We start from the raw sequence: 18,547 nt of genomic DNA, 5'->3' as shown, positions 1-18,547 counted from the left end.
TTTGTCTAAACGTCATATAAAGGTAGCGATCTGTTGTCTGAGCACAGTTTGCCAGTTAACAGCGTGATGTATCTCACAACAGTTCTGTTGAGGTAAGACGTGATAGTGATGTCAATTGTTAAGTGGAATATAAATGTGAATTGAAAATATATGCCTATAATTGGTATTTGTTATACAAGTGACTTAAATTCGTCCTCGAAACGAAGTGAAAATGAGACATAGGGCAAAAATTAATTAAAAAATGTATATTGGAAATTAGCATGTAAATATTAATTTAAATAATGTATGTTAAATTTATTTGTAACCTCCCAAAGAGGGTAAGTGCCTCGATTGTACTTATTTTTAAACAGGGTGAGTTTCTGTGTATGGAAAGGATGGTAAACAAGGGGAGAGGATAAGTAAATTCTAAAATTGGGTATATAATTCACAAATTATATATTCATATGGAATTTAGCATTATTATCTTATATTATTATGTTTAGATATTCATATGAACAAGCTAGATATTCACATAGATTGCTTAGTGGTTAGAAACTTAGCTTATCAGTTGCGGAGTCCCGACGTTCGAATCTGCTCTAGTAAGCAGTAAGTAGTAGAAGTACTAATTTTCAAGTTATGTATGTATATTAGACATGAGCGATGGACTATGTCCTAATCCTTCTCATTTTGAGAGGAGACCCGTGTCCAACAGTGGCACAGTAATGGGTTAATGATAATGATATTAGACACTGTCACATGTTTAATCACCGCGCTCAGGACATTTTATAGTCAATCCAATCGCGATATATTTTTACCCGTCTACAGAGGGTAATGTCTCTTTGGCGTGCTATCCCAAAAATCCCGTGCTCGACTCCGGTGGTACCACCGCCACACCTATTTCTGCCTAATAACACCAGTGTTAAGCGCTGCTGTTCTGGTTTGAAGGGTGTGGTAAGGGATACAATAATATTTTTTCATTATACAACGATATATTTTCCTATACTTTTCAATGGAGGGCGGCAAAATGTTTGCGAATACCTGTTGTCTGAATTTAGCCCCCCAGAAAATAAAATCTGAATCTACCACGAATTCATAAAATCTATTTCTCCCCGTGAAAGTAATGATAGTAAGAGTCAGTTCAACCGTTTCCACGACTAGGAAGACAAAAAAGGGGTTAGGTACCTAATTTTTTTTGGGTATCGATGTCATGCAAACAAACATAACTTCACATGTAACAAAAACAGCTGACACACATAAATAAAGATAATTGAACATTTTAAGTGAATTCTACAGTATATTTTGTGTCATACAAAAAACAGGTAATTAAATAAAATTACCCGTATTATGACTAAGAGTAATAAATCAAACATAAGTATTTACTTTTATTTCTGTATCGATTTCACTACGAATTTTTTCACGTTTTCGTAGAGGCTAAAACAGAGGCTAGTTAGTAGAAATCAAGTATCATATTTTTACTATTCTTTTATTATCTTGACTTATATGTGTATATGTAACGAAATTTTTGATCTCGACTTTTACCTACTTTGACTGGATAGTTTAATCCGAAATTTCAAATAATTATCAAGAACCGATGACGATACACGAAAAGAATAATTTTATATCACTGACTTTATCAGGATCATCAGGATTAGCGATTTTTAAGGAGATATTCCAGCGCCTTAGAGAAAGTTCATAGCAACGATCTTACGAACGGCTGGATAAATTTCGACAGTTAAGGTGTCATTATATTCGTCTCAATGACCCGAGTGTCCTTAGATTGGTGTTAGAAAAAAAAAATCAAAAGGGCGAATTTATGGCGCGAAATAGTGACACATTTAAAAAAAAAAGTTAACGGAACCTATCGAGTGGGGTATCAAATGAAAGTAAATTAAACGTAGATTATAAAAACATATTTGTTTATATATAAAACTGCAAGATGACTGACTGACAGACTAATTAAATGACTTTTTCAGTTTTTAGAAATCAAACTACAGCCAAAACCGCTCAACTTAGAGTTCTGAAATTTTGCACAAAGGTTCACTATATAGCGTAAATAAGTACTAAGAAAGGCCTTTTGGAAATTCTACCCCTAAGAGGGTAAAATAGGGGAAAATGTTTTTTTTTGAAATCCTTTAATTTTGAAGCAACTGCTACAAAATTTTGTATTTAGCTTTCTGGATAGGAACAAGGACACACCTATTTATCCCCATCCGAAAAATTAACCCCGTAGAGGGTAATATAAGGGTTAAAAGTTCATTTAAACAATCGTCAATTTTGATGGAAGCAAACACTATGAAATTTTGTAATTAGCTTGTTGGATAAAAATAATGAAATTATACCCAATACGAGGTAAAATAATGACCGGAACTTTAAATTAATGAAGTTATATACTTTATGGAGCGTAAATGGTGGATTAATTTTGCGAAATAGTAACACATTTTAAAAAAAGTTAACTAAACCTATCGAATATCAAAATAAAGGAACTTAAAAGAGATTACACATACGTTATATAATATATACATATGTATTACTCATCGAGATGACTGTCTGACTAAATGAGTAGTGTTGCTGTGATAAAGATCAACGCAAAGGGAAACCACTGAACTTAAGAGTGCTGGAATTTTACTCATAGGTTCTTTATATAGCGTAAATGAGCGCTACGAGGACAAAATAGGATAATATTGTTAGAACATTTTTTCTTTTTGAAGCAGATACCTACTATGAAACTTTGCATTTGGCTTTCTGGATTAAAATAGTAAAACGCCTATTTCTCCGTTTTTGGAAATTCTACTTCAGCTTTTATAGTGCAGTCGGGTTTTTTTGATTTTTTAATTAATTACTTGTTATTACTTACACTAAGAACTAAAGCTAAATCAAGACTTTAACGCCAGTTATTAATACTCAATCTATCCAAGTTTTGTCTATCGAAGATAGAAATTTGTCAATTTCTAATACCTATAAAGCAATTATCAAATGTCGATCGTTGGTAAGCACAGCACTAGATAGATTGATTAATGATAACGATTTAGCGAAGTGGTTAAAGTTGTCCGGCGATTAGTAACGATACAGACGCGTAGACAAATGACTGTTCACAGGTTTGTCGAACAAAATAAATCATGTCCCACTCGTCAATCAATGAAACAATAATAGGAACGTTGGTGTAGCACTTTAAAACTTTGTCAGTAGTTTAAGCCAACCAACGCAACAACTGCTAAGGCGATAGTAGCCGATGGTTGGATCCTAAATCCATCTATTGAAAGATAAGAAAAGAAATAGAGCCCTGTGACAGACGGACAGACGAACTGACAGCGGAGGCTTAGTAATAGTAATAGGGTTCCTTTTTACCCGACTGCCAAGGAAGGGTTATGTTTTTCGCGCGTATCTTGTACGTTTGTCTTTCTTTATTTGGTGGGATCTATCAAACGGCTGGATGAATTTCGACAATTAGGGTGTCATTATATTCGTCTCAATGACCCGAGTGTCCTTAGATGTCCTTAGTCCTTAGATAGAGGTTTTAGAAAAAAACAAAATGACGGATTTTTGCACGAAATACGAGTAGTAAGACATTGATTTTACCCTTTGGTTACGGAACTGTAAAAGGAAAATCGGTCGACAATTAACAGAGAAAAATAATGAACTGGAAAAGGATAATTATTCTATTGATTTATTTATTTTATTTTTACCGAAATATTAACTCTTTATTATTATATTATTTTATAGAGGAAATTTAAATTAATTGCGCTTATCAAAATATATTATTATTTAAAATTCTCAGCTATAACAATGTAGCACTTTTTTGTCGCAAACAATACTTAAATTAGGTTTAGTCATAGATTAGTAAAGTTAGTTCGCCGCCTTGAAATTGAATGAAGCCACAAACGGCTTATTAGTAAGTTCTTTTATTGAATTCTTGACAAATAAAAACATTTTTAGAGAAAATTTACGAATAAATAACTAATACTGCGTAATTTAAATAATAAATAAATAATTATTTCAAATATTTTAGGGACATTTTAGCACGGAGACGTGACAAAACTTTTTTACGCAACTATTTCAATTCTCAAAACTGGGTACATTTTCTTGTTAGGAGTGAGTAATATTTACTAATCTATGGGTTTAGTACATGTTCTGAATTAGACGCCCCGAGAAAGAAAATCCAAAATGGATTAATAGTTTCTGAGGAAATCGCGGACATACAACTTTTATGTATGAAAACTTAGCGGTCGAACACAAAACCTCCTTTTTAACGCGCTTTTATTAGCTTGGGGTGTATGTATGTACGAGTATGTAACGGAATCTTTGAACTCAATTTTTACCCACTTTGAACGGTCCGATTAATTCAAAATTTTGAACAATTATCAAGAACCGACACACGGTTTTAATAATTTTTCCATTCTCATCCCATTCTCCTTATCAGGATAATCAGGAATCAGAAGTAACGATTTTCCTTGTGCGATTTTACCGTGGTTATTAGTTTACAATTTAAAAAATAATTGAACTATATGTTTATATCAAAATATTTTAATGAAATAATTGTCGTGGATTGTTATTATTTTTAAATTACTTACGTACATAAATGTCATAGTAAGGTTAAAAGTGCTTCAATTAATTTTACAAGTTTTTAATTGCAATTAATTAAAAAATACACCACTTATAGTTACGCATCATCATTTATTAACTGCAGACTTTTTATTAAATAATTAAGATACATTATCACTTACTTATCTTTATTTAAAAAAAAAAAATTATAAGTCACGTGTCCTTGTGTCTCGCTAATTTCCGAAATTGCTCAATATTACAATTAAATGTGTGTTTGCTTCGTTCCAGTTTAAAAACATAAGGTTCGGTTTTTTTATAGTATAGGAGTATCAGACGAGCATGCTGTCCACATAAAAGTAAGTGTTTACTGTCGCTCATGGACATCTGAGGACTAAGCTAGAACGCCTTAAAAAAGTATGTCTCTCTTACCACACCCCTCAAACCAGAATACAGCAGCGCAACACTGCTTTCATTAGGCAGAAATAGGTGTAGGAGTTAAGCCATAGAGGAACCCTCTTGAAGGTGGTAGACCCTTTGTGGTTCGACTCCGGCGGCACCACCGCCACACCTATTTCTAACTTATAACAGCAGTGTTAGGCGCTGCTGTGTTCCGGTGTGAAGGGTGTGATAAAGGGGACAAACTTTTCCGAGGCGTTTCAGCTTAGTCCTCAGGGGTAGCGGCGCATCTGTGGCCGACCTCAGGTAGGAATATCTAATCCTATCTGGGGTTGGTTATGGATGTCCATGGGCGGCAGTAGCCACTTACTATCAAGTGGACTGCATGCTCGTCTGCTACTCCTTATGAATTATGAAAAAAAAACGTCTAAAGTAGACTACAGTTCCCACTTACTATCAAGATCAAGGTCATTTCCTACTCCTTTATAATAAACGAGCTTTTGCCCGCGACTTCGCTCGCGTTACGAAGTAATATTTTCATCCCCTATTTTATCCCCTTGGGGGTAGAATTGATCAAAATCCTTTGTTAGCGGATGCCTACGTCATAACATTTACCTGCATGCCAAATTTCAGCCCGAATCGTCCAGTGGCTTGGGCTGTGCGTTGATAGATCACTATGTCAGTCAGTCACCTTTGAGTTATATATATTTAGATAAATCAATGTATTATTTTTAATTAGGGTATTATATTTATCCTGTTTTAATTGTCGTTATGTGTGGAATAATCGAGCGATCGAATTTTTATAATTATTATTTTATTATATTCTTTTTTCAGTGGGTTACTATGTGTAACTTCAGCAATGGACCGGAAATTCCCTCCGAATTTCCTCTTCGGTGCCGCAACATCTGCCTATCAAGTGGAAGGTGCCTGGAATGTTAGTGGTATGTAACCTCAACACTAATTTATATTTCAGTAAAGAATTATATTTTAAAATTGTAACACTATAGGTATTATTTGTATGAATATTAAAGATGATATCCTAGCATATCGTAATTTTTTTCCCTAAAGTCATATAGGTCACGTATTGAGAAATAAATTTTGAAAATAGTAACCAACTAGTGAGCTTACTTGGCATTTACTACTTACTTAACAGTAAGTAGTAAATGCCGACAACACCTATTTTCCTATAATATACAATATATGTTGTGGACATTGATATAGTTGTTTGATAAGATTGCTAATTTTATTATCTGTACCTCAGGTAGACGCCGTGACGTCACTTTTTAACAATGGTGCGCCATGCGGAGAGTCGAGAATGAGGGTAGTTTACCGTGAGACACGGACCCGGTCATATCTCCAATGCAAAACTGTCGATTTACCTAATTAACGCGTTTGAACGCTATGGGTATTTTTCTATATACTTGACCGACTAACTGTGATAACTTATTTTATTATGACTGAATTACTGACTGACGTGTCCCTTTGATGTCCTAATCGTGTTTTCTCCGACATCTAATATATAAAATTCTCGTGTCACAATTTTCGTTGCCATACTCCTCCGAAACGGCTTGACCGATTTTGATGAAATTTTTTGTGCTTATCCGGTATCTATGAGAATCGGCCAACATCTATTTTTTATCCCCCTAAGTGATAAGAGTTGTTCACCCTTAACATTTTTTTTATTTATATGGCAACACGACGTTTGTCGGGTCAGCTAGTATATATGTATATATTACCTAAAATCGGTCACTGACTACACATTACACTAAAATACTTACAGAACTTAACACTGTTGTTATTAGTAACAGCAGTGTTAAGTGCTGCTATTTTGGGGTTTAAAGGGATACGAACGAGTACTTTTCCGACGCATTCGAACTTTGTCCTCAGGGGTAGAGGCGCATCTGTGGCCGACCCGAGGTAGGAAACCAATCTTATGTGGGATTGATTGCAGATGTCCATGGGCGACAGTAGTACTTACTATCAGGACTTCACGCCCGTGTGCTTCTCCTATATCATAAAAACAGATATGGTAATGGCTAACCTACCACAAGTACTGTTGTTAATAGAATTGTGGAATATCGAATTAGATAATATAATTAAATTTGAATTAACAATGTAAAACGTAAGTACACAATCGTAATTTGTAAAGATTTAATTTTTTAATCAATTCAAATTAGTTACTTTCTAGAGACGTATGCACTTACACAGGGCGGGATTTAAGGACGGCAACCGGGGCGGCAGCCCCAGGGCCTCCACAAAAGAGGGGCTCCCACAATAGAGACGTCGGAATATTTTTTTTTTATTCCGACTAGTAAACACTAGTAAAAAAAAAATCACAATAAAATATTTCTTGAAAAACTCAACTGAAAAAAATTGTTCATTTTATTCAGAAAATAATTTGGGGCCAGGGACCTCCAATCCTTTGTCGCCCCAAGGCCTCTAGACCTCTAAATCCGGCCCTGCACTTACAGATTTTTTGCTACATTATTCGTGAAACAAAAATCATGTTTTTGAATTATTACTACCAATCATTAAATAATGGTCAATTAGCGGCAATCTTAATATTTCTAAAGAGTAAAGATACCTCAAACATAAAACTGAAATGAAATTAACTTTAGTTTAAATCAATCATAAATAATTAGACAAGTACGAGTCGAACTCGCACATGGAGGGTTCCGTACCACGAATATTTTCTTTTTTTTATTATTAGTATTTGTTATGACAGCAGCCACTAAAGTAAATACATTGTGACAATTTGAACTGTCTACCTCAGGTTCAATAGATAAAGTGAAAAACGTCAAGAAATTGCGCTTTCTTGTATGGCTACCCCCATTTATATACAAAAATTTTTTTAGCATTTGTCGTTATGCATCCTCTGTAAAAATTTCAAGTGTCTACCTATTACGGTTCCAGGGAAAGAGCCTTGTGACAGACGGACAGACAGCGAAGTCTTAGTAATAGGGTTCCATTTTTACCCTTTAAGTACGGAACCCTAAAAGTAATTAAGTTTTTACAACTTATCTCAATTACATGCATTGCTATAGCCTTACAAAACAGGAATTCTGTTATCAATGAATGTGAGTAATGTATTTGATATAAAATTGATGTTTTATCGAAGTGTGGAGTGTAATGTTTTTACGAGCCTATAATTATTTATGTATGTCTTATTCATTGGCACGACCTTACAACCCAAATGCCTTGGCGGGTTTTAATATAGACTTTCTGAGGACTAAATTGGAATACCTCATGTATCTTGTTGATCCAGACTTAAAATTAAAAAAAAATGCTTGATACTGCTGTTACAAAAATAGATGTGGTGGTAATGCATTTGTAGCAAAACTACAAAAAAATAACGAACTTTAAAATTTTGTTTTTTTTCTGACTAGATTTTTGTTTAATTGAATGGGCTAATGTTTGCAAGTACCAACGGTACGCACAGGTACCTCTATACCTCTCTATATAGTGGACTGTATCTATTCTAATATTATAAAGAGGAAAACTTTGTTTGTTTGATTGTAATGAATAGGCTCAAAAACTACTGGACCGATTTTAAAAATTCTTTCACCATTTCGAAAGCTACGTTATCCACGATTAACATAGGCTATATTTTATATAAAAATATTTCATAAATCGATTTTGAGGCGGTACAAAGTTTGCCGGGTCAGCTAGTCATGAATAAAATTGTAAGATATGACACAATTCTTATACCAGAAGATGAGTAAATAAAACCACCAACCTTGCCTTCCAAGCCGATCTGTAAATTCGTATCGTGTCAAGGGTGATGCGCTCGGCGCTGTCAGGAGGACTGCATGCTCGTCTGCTATTCCTATATTATAAAAAAAAAATGCAACACTATTACAAATAGCGAAAAATACTGAGAGGAATTACAAGGCGGATCTTGATAAAAACGAAAACATAATCATTAAGATTTAAATTTAGATTTTAAATAAAGTCTATTTCAATAGTCGGGAATAGAACGAGTTTATTTTAAAAACTCTCCTCACGCTCCTAAGCTCACTGAACGCAGGACGGCGACTGGTCGCAAAAATCACGTAAAATGACATCTTTGATAGATTTTTTACTTCTACCCACCTTTAAGTTAACAAGGACTTAACCACCAAATTTGCTAAAAATTACAGGACATTCACGAATGAAAATTGTAGACTATAACATCATGCTACATTTTTATGAACTAATATATAATAAAATGTTTTCCCCAGGCAAAGGTGAAAGCATATGGGACAGGCTGGTCCACGAGCATCCAGAAGCAATCTTAGGACAACATACTGGGAATATAGCAGCTGACTCCTATAATAAGTGGGATAGAGACGTCGCCGCATGTGCTGATATGGGTCTACATTTTTACAGGTACTTCCCAAAAACATATGTCAGGAACGCTGACCTCCACCGCGACCTGGAGCTCGCTCCAATACAACAAGTCCTTAGACAATTCTCTGAAGCGTTCTTCGACCGCTCAGAAAATCATTCCAACCCCTTAATCAAGGGTGCAGCGGACTATGCTGCCCCTCTTCCTACCCGCTACAATTGCCGTCGGCCAAGAAATATCTTGACCGACGCTCCTAACAAACTCTCCACCGATGTGGAGAATCTTCTGGCCGCCCACAGGGGCGTACAACTCTCCATAGAGAATCGTCTTCCCGACGATTCTAGTCTTATTCACGACACGTTGACACCTTCAGTGTCATCTATCCAGCGGTCGCTCTCTAGGGAGCGCCGCTAGCGCCTCTCGTTCCGCAACGAGAGGTCGCTATCCGATGTCGGCTGTACGGTCCCCTTGGACGAATGCCTTTAAAGGAGTTTTTAGTAGTAGTATGGAAAAAAAAAAAAAAAAAAAATCCCAAAAACATTGCTATGCCTAAGTATTATTTAAGCAGGCATTTTCACCCCTTAAGACGGAGTGCCATCTAAATTGTCGATCGGCGTTCACAGAGCCGCTGTTTCACTGTAATCTCGCCTTAGCGACGTATACATACCCCGATGCTTGGAAAACATCCCGCGTGGTCCCGGTTCCAAAGAGTGGCTTTAGGGAGGAATGTGAGTGACTATAGACCCATAGCCGTATTGTCTGCGTTCGGCAAGTTGTTTGAGTCTATATTATGTCAATTAATTAAAGCTCAAATCGATTGCCGCCTAGATGACTCTCAGCATGGCTTTAGGGTAGGTCGATCCACGACATTTAACTTACTATCCTTCTGATCATATACTCGTACCGCAAGGGCCGTGGATGGTGCTCGTCAGGTCGACACTGCCTACTTTGATTTTCGCAAAGCCTTTGATACGGTAGATAATGATGTGCTTCTCCAAAAGTTAGCAGTTGCCGGATTTACTCCTACATTGTTAAAGTTCTTCTCCTGCTACCTCCGCAACCGGAGGCAGTATGTGCAGTATAAGGGATACTTCTCAAGGCCGTATTACACGTACTCGGGCATAAGCCGGGCATTCTCAGGTATGCAGGTTTCCTCACGATGTTTTCCTTCACCGTTTAGCAAGTGATAATTAATTTCTAATACGCACATAACTTTGATAAGTCAGAGGTGGGTGCCTGTGATTTGAACCTCGGACCCCTCGATCGAGAGGCCGAATTTCTTAACCACTAGGCTATCATTGCCTTGTTTAACGCTTCTGATATAATGCAGAAATAGTGACACCTGGAACTCTCACACGATTTCCATCCAGGCAACATTACTATTGTAGAATAAGTCAATTGGAAGGCAATTTCTTTCGCCGCTTCTTCTCCATAACGAAACCTTCCGAAGCAGTGGTAGTTTGTTGACGTTCAAATAGTGTTCTATATGAACCAATTTTGAATAAATGAAATTTGAATTTGAAATTTGAAAATGGAACTTTCTCTTTTATTATTAATACATTATAGATAATAGTATGGGAAGTAGTCATTAATTAATAATTCCATATTTTGCCATAGTTGTATTTTTATTTACTAAAGGAATAGAATAAACATTTTTTTCTCTCGCCTTTTATATAAACAAATCGATTACAATGTTAACTTAACTATTAGTAAACTAGGATTCAACTGGTAAAACTGGATTTAATTATGTCGAGACCTTGCCATTTTCGTTTATTTTTATCAAATCTTGGTTAAAGAAGATAACGGTGCATCATGTTTTGTTTTTTGGACACTGGAAATTTTCCAACTGAAATTGTATATTATTTTTATGACTAATTATATTAATAAAAAATAAATACAAATCACGTGTCACTTCGCACACGTTTGTACTAATCTGAGTAATCGCTCAACCGTTTTAATTTTATTTATATCACGGCGTGCGTAAATGGACGTTTTACGCACGCTTCGCGTGCGCAAAACCCCCATTTCCGACCCCGTAATATAAAATTTTATACAACACGCGGACGAAAAATGTTTTTCTGACTCGTGTGATTGCAGTCCTCGCCTGCGGCTCGGCCTGCAAACTCACACTTGTCAGAAAAAAATTTTTCGTCCTCGTATTGTAATGTACTATTTGGAAATGTGTGCAGTTGATTCTTGTTCCAAAGATAAAGAAAGGTATTTTGAACGATAGCGGTTTTGTTAAAAATATTTTTTTTTTTTCAGGAGATAAAAACAAATAAGAGATAAACGGAGTTTTTTGTTGATAAAACATAAATCAGACCACATATAACACAGATTCTGATATTAATATAGAACTAATAATTTAATATTATTTCTTTATTTTTATATTTCTATATATTCATTTATTTTTTAAAATAAATAAATAATATAGAACGATTAATAGACATTTTTGTCATTGCCAATTTACTGTTACCATTTTATTTTGATATTGCCATATAGCGATATATAGCGATATCAAAATAAAATGGCGCTATAAAAAGCAGTGTTAGTTAGTAACTCGGCCTCTTTCATTGGGGGACCAAGGACACGCACCTTTGATTTTTAGGGTTCCGTACCCAAAGGGTAAAAACTGAACCCCATTACTAAGACTTCGCTAACTGTCCGTCTGTCACAGAGCTACGAGTATATCTCCGGAACCGTAATAGATAGACACATGATTTTTTACAGGGGATGCATAACGGTGGCCGCCATAACAACAATTACTAAAAATAAATTAAATATGAATATTAAAGAGGGTCTCCATACAACAATCCGGTATTATACAAATAAGAACCATTAAACATATTTTATATCACGGCGTGCGTAAATGGACGTTTTACGCACGCTTCGCGTGCGCAAAACCCCCCTTTCCGACCCCGTAATATAAAATTTTATACAACACGCGGACGAAAAATGTTTTTCTGACTCGTGTGATTGCAGTCCTCGCCGTAATGTACTATTATTGTAGTCATTTTAATTTTATTATATGTTGTAATTTTATTATACGTATTATTCATCATCACCCCAACGCCATCTATTTTTGTGTTATATAACTAAGTATTGTAGAAAATACTAAAATGAATAAAATATGTAAAAAATAATGAATGGTTGTACAGAAGCCTCTATGTGCGAGTTCGACTCGTACTTGGCGAATTATTCATTGAAATACGTTACAACCCAAATGAAGTGAAATGTGAATGAAGGAAAAGTAAAACTTGGAAGAAAATAAAAACTGCTTGAGTTTAAAAAAATCTAAAGGTGTGTGAAATCTAGCAATTCGTATTTGGCTAGGGCGGTGGACTATGACCTAAACCCTCTCACCCCAAGAGGACTCTCGTGCCCAGCAATACCATCTGTCATCAAACTGGCGTGTCCTAAAATTACTAAATCATCTACATCAACATGTTATACACATTTTTCTTTTTCTCATGCAGATTCTCCATATCCTGGACGAGGATTCTTCCGACTGGTCTTATTAACAACATCAGCAAAGACGGTGTGGAATATTACAACAATTTGATCAATGGCTTACTAGAAAACAATATAGAGGCCATGGTCACGCTGCATCACTTTGATATGCCGCAGAAATTACAGGATCTTGGTAAGTTCTTTATCAATGTGTGGCGGTGGTACCGCCAGAGTCGAACCACAACGGGTTCTACCACCTTTCTCCATAATAACTTCATATAAAATAGGTTTTGCTTAATGCCAAAGATGCGTTTCCACTCCCGAGGAGGATGGTCGCCTCATATCTAATTCAGCCGGTATTCAAAATCTTTCACTTAAACGTTTGCACTAGAAATAAGAATGACGGTGATACTCGTACCTCCCCAATTACGCTTTCTACACACACAACCCCCACTAGGATTCCCTGTATCGTGGATGCCATGGACACACACAAAGACTAATACACAAACACCCAGACTCAGAACAGATATCTAAATTCATCATTCAGATTTCTGGCCTGAAATCGAAACCGGACCCCATTATGCGTCAGACCGGTATGGTCCCCAATGGAACCATATTAGTTCGACCACCTTTCAAATGATCTCCCTATTTTCTATTGGTCTTGGCTTAGTGAAATATTCTCTTTAGGTGGCTGGACCAACCCTCACGTAGTAGAATGGTTCGCGTCCTACTCCGAATTGGTCTACTCTCTCTACGCTGACCGAGTCAAGTTCTGGATCACGATCAACGAGCCGGCATCTGTATGCGACATTAGCTACTCTGGAGTACTTGCTCCGGGGATACAAGAACTGACCCTAGCTCCGTACCTGTGCAATAAGCACGTACTGCTTGCGCATGCTAAGTCTTGGAGGATATATGATAAGCATTTTAAACCGAAGTATCACGGTGAGTTTCTAGAATTTTTGTTACCTACTTATCTAACTTGTAAGAGAAGAAATTGGGGTAAGAGAAGAAAGAGAAGCGCCAAATGAGCTTTTAATTCAACTTTTAATGACCGATGTTCATTGACATTTGTAACCAACGCCAACGTGATCAACTACATGTTTGGACGTAAACGTAATTGGAGTCCAAACATGTAGTTCAGAACAGATAATTTTGAAGTCATGAGTAGGTGTGACCGTGGTTCCACTAGAGTTCCATCTTCAGAGTGTTTACCACTTGCGAACAAAACAAATGTACTTATCTAAATACACTCACTCTTAAATGGTCATGTTCCTCATATGGCTTATGCTGACTTATCACGTATTCAGTTCTCCAATCGGATTCAGCGTCACAAAAATTTAATCCAAACTTTTGTTTCCTAATATTCTTCCTACTACAAGATTTTTTCTTAGCACCTACGATGTTCGTTATTGTCATTTATTCAGTTCTCCAATTGGATTCAGCGTCACAAAAATTTAATCCATACTTTTATTTCCTAATATCTCCCTATTCCAAGATTCTCGTGGCATCTACAATGTTCGTAAGTATGACTAAACCAGTGATTAATCATTTTCCAGGTCGCGTTTCCATAGCAAATCATCTGCTGTGGCTTGAACCCGCGTATGAGAATATGACGGCAGTAACTGAACTTGCTAGGGAGTTCATGGTAAGTAATTAATTACAGATTTATTTATCTTAAAATATGTTATTAAGTTTTGGTTCATTAATTAATTAAAAAAATATCTCTTCCTCCCCATCCTGTTACGACATCTACTGAAAGAGAAATGGAGAATGAAAATGGAGAGAGGATTTCTGAGATAACGTATTGGGGACTGGACTTCAATTTGTCATTACCATTACTTCCCAGAATTTTGTCCTTATAAGCGAGACTATCTGATCCTTACTAATATTATAAATCCGAAAGTAACTCTGTCTGTCTGTCTGTCTGTCCGTCTGGTTGTCTTTTCTTCACGCCCAAACCGCTAAACCGATTTTAATGAAATTTTGTACAAAGACAGTCTGAGACCCGTGAAAGGACATAGGATAGTTTTTATCCCGGAAATCCCACGGGAACTAGGGATGGCGATCTAAGATCGATTAATCGGAGGATCGATCTTTTGGTCCCAAAACATCGATTATTTTAATCGATGTTAGTAAGGATTGAATCGTAAACTATGCATTTGATCAAGTGATGATCTTTAGCAAAGTTGAAGGTACGATTTTTCAGTTTTATGTATGTTAGTATGTCATATTATTTTCTTTATAACGCGGGCGAAGCCGCGGGCAAAAACTAGTAGATAGTAAAATAATATAGAGTGCGGTTTTTTTTTTCAAAATGAACTCATTCGATTCCTGGCTAGGGAAATAGATTCTTCAAAAATCTAATGATGCAGTTTTAGTAATCCTATATACATAATCCTTATAGGTCCGGATTTGGCCCTGAAGTCCCATTTGAAAAAATAACCCTGTATATTACGCTTTTAAGGTCTCATCATCCATTAAAAGTTCATTTATTATTTACAGGCTGGTCGCTACTCTCATCCAATCTACTCAGAAGAAGGTGGTTGGCCTCCACAAGTTGAAGAACATATGGCCATTCTAAGCAAGAAACAAGGATTTAAAAGTTCCAGGTTGCCGTCATTCACAGATAAAGAGAAACAATTAATAAAAGGTACGTCTCTGCTACTTTTTAGTTTAGCGTAATAATTCACGTACCACTGAGAATGTATCACACAATTGCCAAATTGTCATCTATATTTAAAAGAAATAGTTAAAATTATTCTTTGAAAACCCTTTCTCTGATGCTCTGATGATCCCTTGCTAAAATGCTCTGATGTAATTTTTCTAAGTCATTAGATACTGAAAATTTCCCATTCCAATCTATTCCCAATTTTTTATCTACACTAATATAATATTATAAAGAGGAAAACTTTGTTTGTTTGTTTGGTTGTAATGAATAGGCTCAAAAACTACTGGACCGATTTTAAAAATACTTTCACCATTCGAAAGCTACATTATCCACGAGTAACATAGGCTATATTTTATATGAAATATATTTGATAAATAGATTTTGAGGCGGTACAAAGTTTGCCGGGTCAGCTAGTCTATTTATTAAATTATTAAGTTTGTTATTTTTAATTCTACGGCAAAAAGTTACAGAATCAAAGTTGTAGATTATTCAATTTGAGACCATAATTTTATACTACTAAAGTAGTTTAGTTAAAATCCAAAAAATATAATTGCATCCTTTGACTATTGCAACCCATATCTAATATTTCAATGGACTAAATCTTACAAGGAAATATTGAATACTTAAGTATACCTAAAATTTTCTTCACATATTCCAGGTACATACGATTACTACGCTATCAATCATTACACATCCCGATTGGTACGAGAACCTTACAAAAATGAAGATTTAGGAGTTTGGTTTCTCTCTGGATCTCCTGAACTCAATATCATCTTACAGTCTGATCCAAAATGGACGTTGGGGTCATCAGCCATATTGCCGGTAAGCATGCGAAACTTTAGAAAAGTAAAATTAAAATAATAGATATTCGTATCTGACCATAGTTTTTGCTATCCAAAATATAATTGCAGGTGAAACTAAGAAGTTTTTATAAGTGCTTGCGTTTAAAAACTGTTAGAAAAAGATAAAATATACACGAAGATGAAAATAAACCCAACTGGAAAAAGTCCGAATAAACCCATCCCCAAAAATTACAGAACAAAGGAGTCGAAACTGCTCCAAAACGCTACGAGAAAAGATTGTTTCAGCTATGCCCTTTTATTTATCTTTTGCTGAACTTGTTGGGGGTATCGCCGTACCCCTAGAAAGATTAGATAGAATAACGACAAAATCACGCTTAATTGAATACGATTAGAAAATCTTACTTATACTCGTGTCACAATGTTAGTTACTCCTCCGAAACGACTACCGATCTTCTCCAAATTTTATATGCATATTCAGTAGGTCTGAGAATCGGTTACTATCTATTTTTCATACCCCTAAGTGATAAGGGTTGTTCACCCTTAACATTTTTTTATTTATATTGCAACAATGTTTGCCGGGTCAGCTAGTTGCATATTAGGTTGTTTATAAACTTTTGTCTTAATTACCTAATTCTACGATTTCAGTTATACCCACCAGGCATTCGAAAGCAGCTTGCGTGGCTGAAAGAAAAATACGGTGACATAGACTTCATCATCACCGAAAACGGCTACTCCAGCGCCGGTTCTCATCTAAATGATTATAGGAGAGTCAAGTTTATTCACGATTATCTTGAACAGGTAAGAATTGTCTTGGGGGCTACTTTATACATATCTTAAATTATATTTTTCCTGAATTCCCTATTATTAAAAATTAATCTATCCGTTTTTTGTCTACCAAGCTTATTAGCAATTGTCAGAAGGATATAAAATAAGGAGTCGATCTTTGATAGATAAAACAATGGATAGATTGATTTTTACTAACGGGCGGTATCAAGTTAAAATTATGCCGCCCAAAAACCTTTTCTCACTTTTGTTTTCATCTATCCTATCCTTTCTCATGATAAGGCCCGGTTTTTCCACATTAACAGATATTGAAAGAAACACGAGCCGTGCCTGAAAAGGAAATATTTTTCTATAGTTTTTTTCTATTTCACGATATTTGACTTTTAATGCATAATATTTGTTACAGATTCTTCTCTCCATTAAAATTGACAAAGTGAAAGTTACTGGCTACACATATTGGTCATTGCTTGACAATTTTGAATGGGCAGATGGTTACCAGTACGTATCCTATTTTCATTTTAGCTAAAAAGCTCTATGAATCACCAAAATATACACGTAATGTATTTCCGGAAAGGAATAAGTTCCGGGTTCAATCCCCGGCTAGACAGATGTCTAAATGTTAAATTTAGATTCCTGTTCTCGGTGTGGATGTTTATATTCTAATGTACTCGTAGGTCTATGCATGTAGAAGCGTTATTATTATTATCCTGGGAGACGAAGTGTACTCTACCATACTGCTTCAATGTGCTTTGGTGCAGGAACCTTAGCTTAGTGATCTTTTCTACTTAGATTTTAGAACCTTCAAATATGTTTATTTTCTATTACAACAAAACTCTTTAATTTTACTATAATTATCTAACAGTGTTTTTAAGCAGACTAAATTGATTTTTCAGCACACATTTCGGTCTCTACGAGATTGACTTTGAAGATCCAGACCGGCCGAGGATCCCGAGATTATCTTCTGAATATTATGCATCAGTTGTTAAAACCCATACACTTATCGACCCAGAGATGCACTCCGCACAAATACACGGAACTGGAAGGTATAAGCGAAAGAAACCGGATGCACAAAATGGCGGATGCAACGCTGCACAAAATGGCCGCCTCGCTTTAGCTTTAGTATTTATCAGTACAATGTTATGTTTATAATAACTGTGATAATGTTTCAAATGTTCTAGATAAAGATTATTTTGTTGATAGTATAAGGCGTAAATAAAGAGGTGTAATGAATAAAGAATACCGGCTGATTTACATATGATTCAATATTATAACAGCTAGAGAATTAAAAAAAGAGCAGATTGCTAAAAAATATAGACTATGTTACTCCCAGAATTCAGGCAAATCCAACGATATTTCATGTGTTAAAATCTGTCAAGCCGTTCGAATTGCACATTGTTTCAATTTTTTTTATAATATAGGAGTAGCAGACGAGCATGCAGTCCGCCTGATGGTAAGTGGCTACTGCCGCCCATGGACATCTGTAATCAACCCCAGATAGGATTAGATATTCCTACCTAAGATCGGCCATAGATGCCGCTACCTCTGAGGACTAAGCTGGAACGCCTCGGAAAAGTATGTCGCCTTACCACACCCTTCAAA

At 35.8% G+C, this 18,547-nt stretch overlaps 1 protein-coding gene across 1 annotated transcript; it reads left to right on the top strand.

Annotated features, from left to right (window-relative positions):
* Nucleotides 1–46: 46 nt before the first annotated feature.
* On the top strand, nucleotides 47–18,185 carry LOC140756363 (myrosinase 1-like). The gene is made up of 11 exons (XM_073091834.1): nucleotides 47–92; nucleotides 5,749–5,855; nucleotides 9,135–9,282; nucleotides 12,718–12,884; nucleotides 13,379–13,636; nucleotides 14,251–14,339; nucleotides 15,197–15,344; nucleotides 16,021–16,184; nucleotides 16,811–16,963; nucleotides 17,355–17,446; nucleotides 17,842–18,185. Exons 1-11 carry the CDS (start codon nucleotides 67–69, stop codon nucleotides 18,095–18,097), a joined length of 1,608 nt encoding a protein of 535 aa, XP_072947935.1. The 5' UTR covers nucleotides 47–66; the 3' UTR covers nucleotides 18,098–18,185.
* Nucleotides 18,186–18,547: the final 362 nt, after the last annotated feature.

Source organism: Epargyreus clarus, unplaced genomic scaffold (assembly GCF_041222505.1).
Source record: "Epargyreus clarus isolate Ecla_fem2 unplaced genomic scaffold, WU_Ecla_fem_2.2 ptg000035l, whole genome shotgun sequence".
Taxonomy (NCBI): Eukaryota; Metazoa; Arthropoda; class Insecta; order Lepidoptera; family Hesperiidae; genus Epargyreus; species Epargyreus clarus.
This window is presented reverse-complemented; position numbering and strand designations above follow the sequence as displayed.